Source organism: Monodelphis domestica, chromosome 3, assembly GCF_027887165.1.
Source record: "Monodelphis domestica isolate mMonDom1 chromosome 3, mMonDom1.pri, whole genome shotgun sequence".
NCBI lineage: Eukaryota > Metazoa > Chordata > Mammalia > Didelphimorphia > Didelphidae > Monodelphis > Monodelphis domestica.
The window spans coordinates 230,165,226-230,182,330 of record NC_077229.1 but is presented as its reverse complement, the minus strand read 5'-3'; the positions used below and the strand labels follow the sequence as shown (position 1 = coordinate 230,182,330).

At 34.1% G+C, this 17,105-nt stretch overlaps 1 protein-coding gene across 11 annotated transcripts in view; it reads left to right on the top strand.

The window, feature by feature from the left end:
* Positions 1–17,105, top strand: part of ZNF236 (zinc finger protein 236) — a 240,519-nt gene that overhangs the window by 96,571 nt on the left and 126,843 nt on the right. For all 11 annotated transcript variants that reach the window (XM_007487804.3, XM_056823559.1, XM_007487802.3 and 8 more), the window contains 2 exons: positions 798–1,070; positions 6,158–6,361. In XM_007487804.3, coding sequence (XP_007487866.1) covers positions 798–1,070; positions 6,158–6,361 — 477 coding nt within the window. The remainder of the gene's footprint in view (positions 1–797; positions 1,071–6,157; positions 6,362–17,105) is intronic.

The window sequence follows — 17,105 nt, the reverse complement described above, 5'->3', positions numbered from 1 at the left end:
ACCTATATACTTTTATTTTGTCATCCTATTTCATATGTGCATATATATGTATGGGTAACTATTAATAAGATCACCATTTTCCTATGTTTGAAATCTCAGAGTTATCTTTAGGATCACAGATTTAGAGTTGAAAGAGACCTTAGAAGACATCTAGTTAAACTAGTTTTATGGATCAGTGAATTGAAATCCAAGAGTTGATTTGCCTGAGGTCATAGAGGAAGTAATAGGCAGGATCTGAACCCAGTTCTTCTTCCCAGTGCTTTTTCCATTGTGCTTTTCTTAATGGCCTACTATGTGGAGGGAGATGCTAGTTGCTGGGAGAATAAGGAATAACTTCATATAGAATCTAGTGCTTGAAAAGAATTAAAAAACAGCTTCTAAGAGGGGGAGAATCAAGAGGCAATGTATTCCAAATGTGGGAGGACACCTAAAATATAGGTTTCTTAAGTACAGGGACTTTTAATTTTTGCCTTTTAATTCCTCAGTACATGGTACATAGTAGACAATAAATGCTCATTGATTTTATTAATAGAAACATCAATATCTTGGAAAATAACTTTTTATTTCATCCTTTTTAAAAAGAAAAGATTAATGTGACTATATGTCTGGACATTCATTTGCCAGGAGAGTTGACTAACCTGTGTTGGACTGCCAAAATTTGTTCTGCTAAAGTTTCTTCTAGCTCAGGTTCTCTGATTTCCTGTGTTCTCTATTAGGAAAGTTATAGTCTAAAGTTTGCTTAGCTGGACTGATTTGTTTTCATGTGCACATGCTTAATTTTTTATCCTTCTATACAGGTTCAATTCGTGAAGAGAATGGGATAAGATGGCATGTGTGTCCATATTGCACAAAAGAATTTAAAAAACCCAGTGACCTAGTGCGCCATATTCGAATTCATACTCATGAAAAACCATTTAAATGTCCACAGTGTTTCCGGGCCTTTGCTGTGAAGAGCACTCTTACTGCTCACATAAAAACTCACACTGGCATCAAAGCATTTAAGTGCCAATATTGTATGAAATGTTTTTCCACCTCAGGAAGTTTGAAAGTTCATATCAGACTTCATACAGGTAAGAATTAAATTTATCTCCTGTTTGACAACCTACAAAAAAGACAATATGGTATAGCACCTTTTTTTCCCCTCACTATATATATATATATATATATATATATATATATGCCAATAAAACTCAACATCTTGTGGTTATTTTTCCTAGAAGATTATAAGGGAAGAGGGAAGAGCACTTTTATGTTCTAGTTCCCAGTTATATATTTGAATTTTTTAAAAGATGAAGACACATAGCCTTTTCAGTTTGCATTAATAATGTGTTTATTAAGGGATCTTGAATCAGTAATAACAATAGTAAAAAATGTGACCACCATATAAATATTAACACTACATAAGCATGAGTTACTATTCTTTTTGTTGTATTATGCTTTTTCTTTTTTCAAGTCAAGTTTCACATCTATTATATGGTAGTTTTATTGCTTAATTTGCTGTATTTTGCTATTGCCTAATGATTTGACTAGGAGATTGACACTATGCAGAAAACAAGAGGCAGAGATACTGTCTTACATAGACTCCTTAAAGATGAATGCTGCTTATGAATCATGGTATCAAGGTAAAACAGCAGATTGCTGTTTATTTTTCCAGATTGTGAATTTAGAAGAAAATAGGTTTATTTTTTATGATACCATATTTGAACCTTTTTATTGTTTGGATACTAATTAATTTCATTTCCCTGGAATATCATTATAGGCAGAGGATAGAATGAGCCTGAAATTTACTTAATTAATATTTGCATTTCAGAGAGTCAACTTATTTTTATGTATTATAATCCTCTGCCCTCAAACATTTATTCATCTTAGAGGACAAAATAGCATCCTTTTCGAACTATGGAGAAGAGAAAAAAAGGCCACTGTCTTCCTTGGTTCTTTGCCTGAATCAATTTTTAGCATGGAGTAGTGGTCTTTTTTTTTTAAATCCTCACTATGTCTTAGAATCAATACTGAGCATCATTTCCAAGTTAGGAGAGTGGTAAGGGCTGAGCAATTGAGGTTAGTAAGCTCAAGATCACATAGCTAGGAAGTATTTGAGTTCAGATTTGAATTCAAGACTTCTTGTCTCCAGCCCTGGCTCTCTACCCATTTAGCCACTGTTTGGCCTTGGAATAGTGGTTTTATTGCTTCCATGACATTGTATTTGTGGGAAAAGTCTTATACCACAGGATCTCCATTTGCAAGGCTGCTATACAAATTAGAGAATTGGACTAACACTGCAGTTTCAGTGCCTTCTTATATGCAGATTTGAAGTTAATGATAATGTCTGTATTTCGTTTTCATCTCATAATGATAGAAATCTTAAGTCTGGGAAACATCAGGATGTAACATAACTTAGTAGTAATTTGTTAATATCTTTATGGTGAAGTCAGAAGCTGGTACAGAGTCGTTTTTTTATTTTTTTTATTTTTGTTTGTTTGACCAAGTTGATGATATGATGGTAGCTTGAGGAGATGATAGGATTAAGTGAAGATTGTTTAAGGATATGGGATATATTCAGATATTTATGGGCTAATGAAAAGAAGCAGTATATAGATATTGAAGATTAGAAAAGTGAAGAAAATGGTCAGAGATCTGTTTCCTCTGGAGAAAATAGATACGGAATGAACTGGGGGCTCAGTTTGAGGGATTTGACTAAGTAGAAGTGTCATATCTTCTTCAAAAAGTAGAGCAAGAGAGAAAATAGAGGATGAATGGCTTTTGAAGTATGGAACAGGAGAGAAGAAAATTGGAGCCTCTATATTTTCTCTGTAAAATAAATGTTGAAGTTCTCTTCTTAAGGAGGGGTGAAGAAATAAGAAGTTCGATCTCTAATATGTCTTCTAATATGTACATTAGTAAAAAATTTAATACTCATAGTAATAAATGTCAGCAATAATTGTGTGTGGATGAGATTCAGTGTGCAATTCCCAGAGTAGTATTTGGTTTGTAATCCCAATTTTTCTAAGACCCCTTAGTATTACTATTCCTTGGAGTAGAGCTACCCCACCCCCACCCCCACCCTCGCCCCAATAAAACTTTTAGTTTTCCTGACCTATTTTCAAAAACCTTTAGAAGAGTTTATTTATACCCCGGGAAGAAAGCTAAACTATAAGATAAGCTGAAGGAGGGAAAATACAGTGAATATCAAAAGTATCATTATGGTCCCAGACTGGGAATCCCATGATAGTCATAGGTTTTTCTTGATCAAGGGGGTCTTTATGGGTACATAATGTTGAAAATCATGCGCTCAAGACTGTAAATGTCACTCCTCGCCCCCCCCAACCCCCCACCCCCAATAGGATTGGACAAGAGGGGAGGAGGAGAATCTTGCATCAGGGTTATTACAAAAGTCTTCTATTGTACCTAGAAGAGAGGATATTTTTGCCCTGAGCAAGCCTTTCTGGACAGAATCTCTTTTCCTTCCCTTCCCCTGCTCTTTGCTGTTTTCTCTAAATAAAGCAGCTTTTCTCTGCCAACATCTTCTCAGGGCTCCTGGCTGCTCATTAGAGTGATTTCTGGGGGTATGAGTCCCCCTAGAATTCCATTCCACACAAGTGCGTATGTGTTAAGTACAGGCATTCAGAGCTAAAAAATAAGTCATTACTCTCCAGAAACTTCTATTGGAGAAGACCCTCATTCATATAAAAACAAAACAAATCCAAAATAATTGGTAGAGGGACAGCTAGTTGGTCATAGATTGAATACCAGCCTGGAGTTGAGAAGGTTTGTTTTCAAATCTAGCCTTAGACACTTCTAGCTGTGTGACTCTGGCAAATCACTTAATCCTATTTACCTAACCCTTCCCCTTTGCCTTAGAGTTTTTACTAAGATGAAAAGTAAGACTTTAAACAAATGCGAAAACAAAATAGTTGGTAAAGGGTGAATATTTGGGAGGGAATAGGATACTTGCAGCTGGGAATGATCAGAAAAGGCTTCATGAAGAAAATTAAGCTTGTGCTGAGCATTGGAGGAAACTTGGGATTCAAAGTGGAAAGGAGATTCATTCCAGCTCTGGGGAAGAGGAGCATGGATGTGGGTACTGAGGTGCCCTATGTGAGCAACAGTAAGAAGGTTAGGTTGAATAGAGACTGTAGAGTGCCTGGAAGCAGGAGTAATGTATGATAAACCTGGAAAGGTTATGAAGGGCTTTGAATTCCAAACAGGAATTTATATTTGATCCTAGAGGTAATAATTGGAATAGGTGAGTGATGTGGTCAGACATGCTTAGAAAAATCATTGTCAGATGGTTGGAGGAAGGAGTGGGTGGGAGGATGATGAGGCAGAGAGTGCATTTGATTACAATAGTAAAAATGATCCATGTGCAAAATTCCAAATTAGTCTTTAATTTTGAGGGAAAATATTGATGTTTCAATGAGCTCATGGAAGCTCCATTTTAGATCTGATTTAGGCTATAAAAGTTTTAGTTTTTCATTTTCTAGTACTTTAGATGCTCAAATTTATTTCCCTTTTGCTTAATGCATTTATTTTTTAAATTATGTATATTATATTGATTTTTAAATGAATTCATTGATACTTTTTATGAATTATTATTATTCTCTAATACTTTAAGGTTAAAATAGTAAATTTTTAAAGCTATTTGTTAAATTAAATAATAGATTATTTTAAATTTCACTCTTTAAGTGACACGGAAAGATTGACGATATGTTTTAAAACTTGTTATATATCTTCAAATTAGTAATAACTTTTTTTTTCTATTTTCATTTTAAATAATTAATACACTATGGCATAGTTGATAGAAGGGAGGAGTGGACCTCAGTCAGGAATATCTAGTTTTAAATCCTGTCCCTGTTACATATTGATTCTGTTATTTTGGGCTTGTCAACTTGTTCTGATACTACTGCTGACTCTCTTAAGTCTCAGACGGGTCATTTATTTGTATCAGGAGAGAATATTTCCAAGGAGGGTATCTTCATGCCAATAAAAGTGAAACCTGAGTTGACTATACCTAGCTAGGTGGCTACAGTGGATAGAGCTGGGGTTGAGAATATCAAGCCAGAAATCAAGAAGACTTATCTTAGTTCAAATCCAGTCTCAGAAACTTACCAGATGTGTGACCTTAGGTAAATCACTTATCCCTATTTGCCTTAGTTTACTCATCTGTAAAATGAGCTGGAGAAGGAAATGGCCAACCACTCCAATATTTTTACCAAGAAAATCCTAATGGAGTCACAAAGAATCAGACTCGGAAGAGGCACAAAAAAGAACCATCTTTCCTTTCTCCCATTGTCTTAATCTAATAGAAACCTATATTGGTGAATATGTTGCATTAAGATTCTCATATTTATAAACTAAGAAAATAAGTTAGTGATATTTGGATAAGAGTACCATTAAACCACTTGAAGTGAGTATTAGGAGAAAATGAAATCAATATTGTTTTTAATATCATTATCTCCTAGACTACTTAATTAACAAGTAACCATATGGAAGGCCAGCAGGAGAAAGGGGTAACTGTAGGAAATCTGGAAAACTTAGTAAAATTAAATAGTAGTCTGCTGCAAAAATTTTTGCACAAAATCCTTTTACTAGTCTCACAATTTGGTTAATGTTGCAGTTTCTGTGGTTTTAAAGTTACACATAAATCCTTTAATTTTAAATGTTAAAGACTTTTATGAGTATGCAGCTTTAGTTTTTACTTGAAATACTTCTGTTGCATACCTTCACTTCAACATTGTGGAGGAAAACACAGGTGTTCATATGAATGTAATGTAACATGTAATGATGAACCAAGTATTTGGATCAATATTTAATATGTTGTAATATTTCTCATTATTGTTGAGTTGTTTCAGTTGTGTTTGCCTCTTCATGACCCTATTTGCAGTTCTCTTTGCAAAAACCTTTAGTGTGATTGATATTTTCTTTTTTAATCTCATTTTACAGATGAGGAAACTGAGGCCAACAGGGTTAAGTGACTTACTCAGGGTTACTACATAGCTAGTGTGTCTGAGACCAAATTTGAATGCAATAAGATGAGTCTTCTTGACTCTAGGCTTAATATTTTTGCAACTGTAACATAATTATTTTATACTTGCAATAATTTTTTGAGATGTATTATTTGTTAAAATTATGCACAATACTGCCTTTTAATTTCCAACAGGAGTTAGACCTTTTGCGTGTCCTCACTGTGACAAAAAATTTAGAACGTCAGGTCATAGGAAGACCCATATTGCATCCCACTTTAAGCATACTGAACTAAGGAAATTGAGACATCAGCGTAAACCTGCCAAAGTTCGAGTAGGCAAATCGAATGTTCCAGTGCCAGATATTCCTTTGCAAGAACCAATTCTCATAACTGACTTAGGTAAGATGTGTAAATATTTTATAATTCATTGAGTAATCTTTCATTTCATACCCTCTTGAATTGTTTAAGTATTAGAGCCTGTGTAGTTGAGTTGGTTTGAATATTATGTTAATTAAATTATACTTAATGGTGTCAGACTCTTTATGGAACTTTCTTGTTAAAAAAACAAATCTCTCAAATTTTTTACTTTGGCTTAAGAGTATGACCAAGTGAGGACATTTTCCTAAATTTATGTCAATCTATGTTCCTGGGAGAAAAGGTAAAAATGTATGCATACTTGGCTGTTAAAGAAGAGACAGGAACATGATGATGACATTTTTTGTCTAAAATTATTTTAAATTTTTATTTATTTTTTATAACATTTTTTAAACGGCTATATTAATGCATTCTGAAGAATTAAATAATTTAAAACATTTTAAGGAAATCACGCTTTACAATACACACTGTGCCTTGGAGATGGTAAAGAAGAGCTATAAAACACTCTCCAATATTCTTTGTCAAAATATGCAGTTGGAGCAGAATATTTTTCAACAATTATCAATATCTATAGACCTATTATCTTAATAGACCCTTAATTTCCCTTTTAAAATTATCATAGAGGCAAAAATTCTTAATTTTTACTCCAAAGTCTTTATAAGAAGACTCTTAAGGAAATTTTGTTATTATTTTAAAAATTTAAGCAATTTGGTTAATGTCTTTACTTTTGAGTGGTTTCAGTGATCCTCTTCTCAATTGTGCATTACCTACTTAGTTCAACCTCCCAGAGCCTTTTTCTTTAAAGTATTGCACAGACATCATACTAAAAGACTACTCTTTTAGTAATAATAGCTAACATTCATGTAGGGTTCACTCTGTGCTGGACACTGTGCTAAGTGCTTTATAGTTATCTCATTTGATGCTCATAACAACCTTGAGAAATAGGTGCTTTTATTATCACAGTTTTACAGATAAGGAAAATGAGACAAACAGAGGTTTAGTGATTGTCCAAGGTTACACAATTACTAAGTATTTCAGACTTGAGTCTTCCTGACTGCAGGTCTGCTATCTGCTTAGCTCTCACAGTTTTCCTGTTCTATCAATCTTTCCTTGCTCCTCTAGTTGCCCATGTTCTCTATCCACACTACTTTATTTGTGATGTGTTCTCACTGTCTCTCTTTCTCTCCTTTCCCATCTGCTCTAGTAATTTGTAAGTTCCTCAATGATCAAAATCACTCTTTAGTTTTTGTGTTTGAATTCCTAGTGCCCACATGGTGCCTTTCATTTAGTTTGTATTTAAATTCTGTATAAGTTGAATTAACAGCTAAAAAAAGTCTGATAGTGTTCAGTAGTTTTGGTGTCATTTTAATACTATTGAGTTGCCCCTATGGATATTCAGTGAATTTACTCTGTTCTAGGGATCCTAGGAATCTCCTATGACTCCAGGTATAACTAGGAATCTATTGGAGAGAACTTTAAAATTACTCTGTATGCTTCCTAGATAAAGAGTAGAGTCCCATCTTGGAGTTTATACATGTTACAGGATTTGTTTGTTTCACATGTGTTTTTCTATTTTGGTCCAGAGATATAAGCACTTTTTAGAATGAGGTTGGGGGGTTGGAAGTGCTAGCCATTCCTGTTGTCAATTCATCTTACTGTTGTCAATAAATACTATAATGGCTACCATGTTCTTTGTGGGATTTTATTTAGGGCTGACTTAGGAAAAGCTTTTTCAAGGATTAAAAAAATTGGTGACCATGTTATTGGAGGGAGGACCCTTAAACATTGGGCTACACATGCTGACACCATATTTCTTAGAATTTTGTACTTGCTTTCAGGGGATTATGTTATCAAACTTTATTAAAGTGAAATTTGTTTATGGTAGCATTGTTATATTGCACAATACCTTTTTATTTGAAATTGTTAGAGAGTAGAGAACTCAAATATTTGGGTTATTAGAGTATTCATCTATGACAAATAGAATTATTAAATTTTGAACAATTGGAGTACTGTCAAGTGTTTGCTCTTCTTTTTGACTCCAATATAATTTTACTACATTGTAGATATCACAAATGTCAATACCAAAAACTAGTGCTCTCTGTCAAAAAATCACCTTGCACTTATTTTCACTTATTTTGTGCTTATTTATACAAAATGGTAAAATTTTTACATGTTGTAAATATAACTATATGTGTAGATGCTGCTATCTCTTCTAATAGAATATGAGTTTCTTGATTAAAGACATGGACTTCTAATTTTTGTCTTTGTTTTCTTAATGCCTAGCAACAGTGCCTGCCACATATTAGGCACTTAATAAATTGTTGATTGGTTGATTCATTTATTCTGTTTTATTGATGCTATTAATCAACCTAGATGTTCCACTTATTTAAAATTTTCTAAATAGTTAAATTATCCAAAAATAGGGAGAACTTGTATTTTTTCAAATATTTACACCTTGAATTTCTATATCTTGTCTTATTCCTATATTTGGTAGTTTTTGGGATTTGTTTAATAATGGTAGCTATAGTTTGAAACCACCCTTTTTAAAATAAGGAATCTAGATTTTCTCTCTTATTTGTTCTTGGTATTAAAAATACTTTTAATTCTATTAAAGAAGGTATCTTTCTTGCCTAGAATGTCTAGACTTTTAAATATTAAATGAATACATCATACTTTTTTTTTTTAGACTCTTACCTTCCATCTTAGAATTAATACTGTGTATTGATTCCAAGGCAGAACAGTGGTAAAGGCTGCATATTAGAGGGGTTAAGTGACTTGCTTAGGGTCACACAACTAGGAAATGTCTGAGGCCAGATTTGAACAAAAGGATGTTCGGCTCCTGGCCTGGAAAATCATAATTTTAAAATACACACATATGTACCATTCATACATATGGTAGTTACTGTATCTCTGAAGCAAAGGTTCCTAAAGGTTTATGTGCAGTGGATCCCTTTAATAGGGTTAGGGTTAAGCCTCTGGGAGCCCTTCTCAGGATAATGTTTTTCAGTGCATAAAAAATAAAAATGAATAGAATTTATAAAGGAAACCAGTTAAGTTTAAATATAATTAACATAATATATTTTTAAAAATTAATGTATATGAGGTTAAGAACTTCTCGGGCCAGCTCGGTGGCTCAGTGGATTGAGAGGCAGACCTAGAGATAAGAAGTCCTGGGTTCAATATGGCGTCAAACACTTTCTAGCTGTGTGACCCTGGGTAAGTCACTTAACCCCAATTGCCTAGCCCTTACCACTCTTCTGCCTCAGAACCAATGCACAATATGATTCTAAAATGGAAGGTAAGAGTTTTAAAAAAAGAACTTCTTTAACAATATTTGTAGGATAGCCACATGAGCATTCTTATTTTTTTTTTAAAGGACTATTATGTGACATTGTTGAATCATTATTTCAACCTCATTGAAATTTGTGGAATCTATTTTTTGAGTTTTTAAAGGCTTTATTTCACCACTTTTAACTTCTGTCCTATAACCTACAACTTTGGGCTAAACAAATAAAAGAAATTACCTGCTTAAAGTAGTTTTGATAGTTGTAAAATAAAAATGTTAATTACTCAATTTTTTATGTTAATAGCATTACTTATAATGAAAAGAAATTGACCATTCAGTATTCTACCTTAATAGGTAGTAAGTATCATCACTTAGATTGTAATAACTCAGTAATTTAAGTGTACTTTTCTAAATTTAGTAATGGCCAAAACACATTGATCTGTTTTGGTTCTATTTTGAGAGAATACTATTATAAAGTGTTTCCATTTATTTTCTTTTGTAATTTCCCACAGGAGATATTTATACATGGTTTTTTAGTAAATTTATAATTTTCTGAGAAATCTCAGTGAAAAAATAAGTACAATAACAAATTTAGAATGAAATAAAATTTGATGATTATCTCTGAAATTCTTTATAATAGGTAATAATACATTGACAATTAGTAACAAAAGATATTTAAATCCATGATACATAAATTTCACACAAATCCATATTGCATAAAATAGTGTTATATAACTAAAACTTCTGTGTCAGAAAAATGTGTTATTAGAGAATGGATATTTTCTCGCTTAAAATTTTTTTCTAAGAATTTAAGTTTGTTTATTTAATTAATTAATTTCAAATATTTTCCCATGGTCACATGAATCATATTCTTCCCCTCTAAACAAGGAGTTCCACTAGGTTTTACATGTGTCATTGATCAAGACCTATTTCCATATTATTAATATTTGCACTAGCGTGATCTTTTAGAGTCTACGTCCCCAATCATATCCCTATTGAATTATGTGATCAAGCATTTATTTTATTTCTCTATTTTTACTCCCACAGTTCATTCTATGGATGTGGATAGTGTTCTTTCTCATAAGTCCCTCAGAATTCTCCTAGATGATTGCATTGCTGCTAGTAGAAGAAGTCTATTCTATTCGATTGTGCCACAGTGTATCTGGCTCTGTTTATAATGTTCTGGTTCTGCTCCTTTCACTGTGCATCAATTCCTGGAGGTCATTCCAGTTCACATGGAATTCTTCCAGTTCATTATTTCTTTTAGCATAATAGTATTCCATTGCCAACAGATACCACAATTTGTTCAGCCATTTCCAAATTGGAGGGCATCCCCTCATTTTCCAGTTTTTTGCCACCACAAAGAGTGTGGCTATAAATATTTTTGTACAAGTCTTTTTCCTTATTATCTCTTTGGGGTACAAACCTAGCAGTAGTATGACTGGATTGGGCATAGTTCCACATTGCTCTCTAGAATGGTTGGATCAATTCATAACTCAACCAGCAGTGCATTAATGTCCCAATTTTGCCACATCTCCCCCAATATTTATTACTTTCTTTTGCTGTCTTGTTAGCCAATCTGCTAACATGCATGATTTGCATTTCTCCAATTACAGGAGATTTAGAACACTTTTTCTTGTGCTTATTGATAGTTTTGATTTCTTTATCTGAAAATTGCCTATTCATGTCCCTTTTCCATCTGTCAATTGGAGAATGGCTTGATTTTTTTTGTACAGTTGATTTAGCTCCTTATAAATTTGAATAATTAGACCTTTGTCAGAGGTTTTTGTTATAACGATTTTTTCCCAATTTATTGCTTCCTTTCTAATTTTCTTTGTATTGGTTTTATTTGTACAAAATCTTTTTAATTTAATGTAATCAAGATCATTTATTTTAGATTTTGTAATATTTGTTATCTCTTGCTTAGTCTTAAAACCTTTCCTTTTCCATAGATCTGACAGGCAAACTATTCTATCTTATAGTTTCCTTCTTTATATTTAAGTCATTTAGCCATTTTGAATTTATCTTGATGCAAGATGTGAGATACTTATATAAACCTAATCTCTCCTATACTGTTTTCCGGTTTTCCCAGCAGTCTTTTGTTTTTTGTCCCAAAAGCTGTGATTTTTGGGTTTATCATAGACTGTCTTGCTGAGGCCACTTACTCCAAGTCTACTCCACTGATCTTCTCTTTTGTCTCTTAGACAGTACCAAATTGTTTTGATGACCACTGCTTTATTGTATAGTTTGACATCTGGGACTGTTAGGCCTCCATCCTTAACATTTTTTTTTCATTATTTCCCTTGATATTCTTAGCTTTTGTTCTTCCAAATGAACTTTGTTATATTTTTTTCTAATTAATTAAAAAAGTTTCTTGGTAGTTTGATAGGTATGGCACTGAATAATAATTAAGTAAATAATAAGTAAATTAATTTGGAGAGGATTGTCATTTTTATTATGTTAGCTTGGCCTACCCATGAGCAATTAATGATTTTCCCATTATTTATTTATTTATTTTTTTAAAATATATTTTATTTGATCATTTCCAAGCATTATTCGTTAAAGACATAGATCATTTTCTTTTCCTCCCCCCCCCCCACCCCCCATAGCTGACGCGTAAGTCCACTGGGCATTAGATGTTTTCTTGATTTGAACCCATTGCTTTGTTGATAGTATTTGCATTAGAGTGTTCATTTAGAGTCTATCCTCTGTCATGTCCCCTCAACCTCTGTATTCAGGAAGTTGCTTTTTCTCGGTGTTTCGACTCCCATAGTTTATCCTTTGCTTATGAATGGTGTTTTTTTCTCCTGGATCCCTGCAAGTTGTTCAGGGACATTACACCGCCACTAATGGAGAAGTCCATTACGTTCGATTATACCACAGTGTATTAGTCTCTGAGTACAATGTTCTCCTGGTTCTGCTCCTCTCGCTCTGCATCACTTCCTGGAGGTTGTTCCAGTCTCCATGGAACTTCTCCACTTTATTATTCCTTTTAGCACAATAGTATTCCATCACCAACATATACCACAGTTTGTTCAGCCATTCCCCAGTTGATGGGCATCCCCTCGTTTTCCAGTTTTGGGCCACCACAAAGAGCGCAGCTATGAATATTTTTGTACAAGTCTTTGTGTCCATTATCTCTTTGGGATACAGACCCAGCAGTGCTATGGCTGGGTCAAAGGGTAGATATTCTTTTGTCGCCCTTTGGGCATAGTTCCAAATTGCCCTCCAGAATGGTTGGATCAGTTCACAACTCCACCAGCAATGAATTAATGTCCCTACTTTGCCACATCCCCTCCAGCATTCATTACTTTCCTTTGCTGTTATGTTAGCCAATCTGCTAGGTGTGAGGTGATACCTCAGAGTTGTTTTGATTTGCATCTCTCTGATTATAAGAGATGTAGAACACTTCTTCATGTGCTTGTTAATAGTTTTGATTTCTTTATCTGAGAACTGCCTATCCATTTCTCTTGCCCATTTATCAATTGGAGAATGGCTTGATTTTTTGTACAATTGATTTAGCTCATTATAAATATGAGTAATTAAACCTTTGTCAGAGGTTTCTATGAAGATTTTTTCCCAATTTGTTGTTTCCCTTCTGATTTTAGTTATATTGGTTTTGTTTGTACAAAAGCTTTTTAGTTTGATGTAGTCAAAATTATTTATTTTACATTTTGTGATTCTTTCTATATCTTGCTTGGTTTTAAAACCTTTCCCCTCCCAAAGTTCTGACATGTATACTATTCTGTGTTTACCCAATTTGTTTATGGTTTCCTTCTTTATGTTTAAGTCACTCACCCATTTTGAATTTATCTTGGTGTAGGGTGTGAGGTGTTGATCTATTCCTAATCTCTCCCACACTGTCTTCCAATTTTCCCAGCAGTTTTTATCGAATAGTGGATTTTTGTCCCAAAAGCTGGGATCTTTGGGTTTATCGTATACTGTCTTGCTGAGGTCGCTTTCCCCCAGTCTATTCCACTGATCTTCCTTTCTGTTTCTTAGCCAGTACCAAATTGTTTTGATGACTGCTGCTTTGTAATATAATTTTAGGTCAGGGACTGCAAGGCCCCCATCATATGTGTTTTTTTTCATTATTTCCCTGGATATCCTTGATCTTTTGTTCTTCCAAATGAACTTTGTTATGGTTTTTTCTAAATCAGTGAAGAAGTATTTTGTTAGTTAAATGGGTATGGCACTAAATAGATAAATAAGTTTGGGTAGGATGGTCATTTTTATTATATTGGCTCGTCCTATCCATGAGCAGTTAATGTTTTTCCATTTGTTCAAGTCTAGTTTTAGTTGTGTGGCGAGTGTTTTGTAGTTGTGTTCATATAGTTCCTGTGTTTGTCTCGGGAGGTAGATTCCTAGGTATTTTATTTTGTCTAAGGTGATTTTGAATGGGATTTCTCTTTCTAGTTCTTGCTGCTGAGCTGTGTTGGAGATATATAGAAAAGCTGATGATTTATGTGGGTTTATTTTGTATCCTGCAACTTTGCTAAAGTTGTTGATTATTTCAATTAGCTTTTTGGTTGAATCTCTAGGATTCTTTAAGTAGACCATCATGTCATCCGCAAAGAGTGATAACTTGGTCTCCTCCTTGCCTATTTTGATGCCTTCAATTCCTTTATCTTCTCTAATTGCTACTGCTAGTGTTTCTAGTACAATGTCAAATAGTAGAGGTGATAATGGGCATCCTTGTTTCACTCCTGATCTTATTGGGAATGCATCTAGTTTATCCCCATTGCAGATGATATTAGCTGTTGGTTTTAGATATATACTGTTTATTATTTTTAGGAATGACCCTTCTATTCCTATGCTTTCTAGTGTTTTTAACAGGAATGGGTGTTGTATTTTATCAAAGGCTTTTTCTGCATCTATTGAAATAATCATGTGGTTCTTGCTAGTTTGCTTGTTGATGTGGTCAATTATGTGGATGGTTTTCCTAATGTTGAACCAGCCCTGCATCCCTGGTATGAATCCTACTTGATCATGGTGAATGATCCTTTTGATCACTTGCTGTAGTCTTTTTGCTAGTATCCTATTTAAGATTTTTGCATCTATATTCATTAGGGAGATTGGCCTATAGTTTTCTTTCTCTGTTTTTGACCTGCCTGGTTTTGGAATCAGTACCATGTTTGTGTCGTAAAAGGAGTTTGGTAGAACTCCCTCTTTGCTTATTATGTCAAATAGTTTGTATAGTATTGGGATTAACTGTTCTCTGAATGTTTGATAGAATTCACAGGTGAATCCATCAGGCCCTGGGGATTTTTTCTTAGGAAGTTCTTTGATGGCTTGTTGGATTTCAATTTCTGATATGGGATTACTTAGGAATTCTATTTCCTCTTCTGTTAGTCTAGGCAGTTTGTATTTTTGTATATATTCATCCATTTCTCCTAAATTGGTGTATTTATTGCCATATAATTGGGCAAAGTAATTTCTAATGATTGCCTTAATTTCCTCTTCATCGGAGGTGCTGTCCCCCTTTTCATCTTTAATGCTGTGAATTTGCTTTTCTTCCTTCCCTTTTTTAATTAGATTGACCAGTACCTTGTCTATTTTGTTTGTTTTTTCAAAGTACCAGCTTCTTGTCTCATTTATTAAATCAATAGTTCTATCACTTTCGATTTTATTAATTTCTCCCTTAATTTTTAGGATTTCAAATTTGGTTTTCTGCTGGGGGGTTTTAATTTGATCGCTTTCCAGTTTTTTCATTTGCATTTCCAATTGATTGATCTCTGCTCTCCCTTGTTTGTTAATATAAGCATTCAGGGATATGAATTTACCTCTGATTACCGCTTTGGCTGCATCCCAAAAGGTTTGAAAGGATGTTTCGCCATTGTCATTTTCCTCGATGAAATTATTAATTGTTTCTATGATTTCTTCTTTAACTAAACGGTTTTGGAGTATCATATTGTTTAATTTCCAATTGGTTTTAGATTTGGTTTTCCATGTACCATTACTAATCATTATTTTTATTGCCTTGTGATCTGAGAAGGCTGCATTCATTATTTCTGCTTTTCTGCATTTGTGTGCTATGTTTCTGTGACCTAATGTATGGTCAATTTTTGTGAATGTGCCATGTGGTGCTGAGAAGAAGGTGTATTCCTTTTTATCCCTATTTATTTTTCTCCATATGTCTATTAATTCTAATTTTTCTAAGATTTCATTCACTTCTTTTACCTCTTTCTTATTTATTTTTTGATTTGATTTATCTAAATTTGATTATGGTTGGTTTAAGTCTCCCACTAGTATGGTTTTATTGTCTATTTCTTCCTTCAATTCTCCTAGTTTCTCCATTAGAAATTTGGGTGCTATATTATTTGGTGCATACATATTGATTAATGATATTTCCTCATTGTCTATAGTCCCTTTTATCAAAATATAATTACCTTCCCTATCCCTTTTGATCAGGTCTATTTTTGCATTGGCTTTATCAGATATCATGATTACCACTCCTGCCTTCTTTCTATCAGTTGAGGCCCAGAAGGTCTTACTCCATCCTTTAATTCTGACCTTGTGGGTGTCAACCCGCCTCATGTGTGTTTCTTGAAGACAACATATGGTAGGGTTTTGGATTCTAATCCATTCTGCTATTCGTCTACGTTTTATGGGTGAGTTCATCCCATTCACGTTCAAAGTTATGATTGTCATTTGTGGACTCCCTGGCATTTTGATTGCCTTCCCTAATTCTAACCTTTTCTTCTTCGGCTCTACCTTTTAGTCCAGTGATTTACTTTGAAACAGTCCCCCTTGTCCCCTCCCTTGATGTTTCCCTTTTTAGTCCCTCCCTTTTTGTTCCCTCCCCCTCCCCCCTCTCTTTCCCTCCCTTTTTGTTCTGCCTCTCCCCCACCCCCCCTTGGTTTTCCCTTCTCCTTACCCTTGTTGGGTAAGATAGAATTCAAGATCCCAATGGATCTGGATGTTTTTCCCTCTCAAGAGTTGATTTCCCTGAGATTGAGGTTTAAGTAAACCCCCCCCCCCCATCTTCCTCTCCTTCTTGTAGGAGTTTTCTTCCCCTCCCCTTCCCATGTGAATCTTTGTGTGAGAATGATTATTCTATTTGGTCTTTCTTTACCCCCTATTTATACATTACATTTCCCCCACATATTAGTATACATAGGTTGATATAAATGTAGTCCTTATAGAAGAGAGTTTGAGTAAAAGAAGAAGATAACATTTTCCCCTTTCCTTAATATTTACCTTTTCAGGTATTCCTTGCTGTTTGATTTTCGGTATCAAACTTTCCACAGAGCTCTGGTCTTTTCTTTGCAAAAAGTTGGAAGTCTTCTATTTTGTTGAATGCCCATACTTTCCCTTGGAAGTATATAGTCAGTTTTGCTGGGTAGCTGATTCTTGGTTGGAGACCCAGCTCTCTTGCCTTTCTGAAGATCATGTTCCATGCCTTACGATCATTCAGAGTAGAACTTGCAAGGTCTTGTGTGACCCTGATTGGCATTCCTTTATATCTAAATTGTCTTTTTC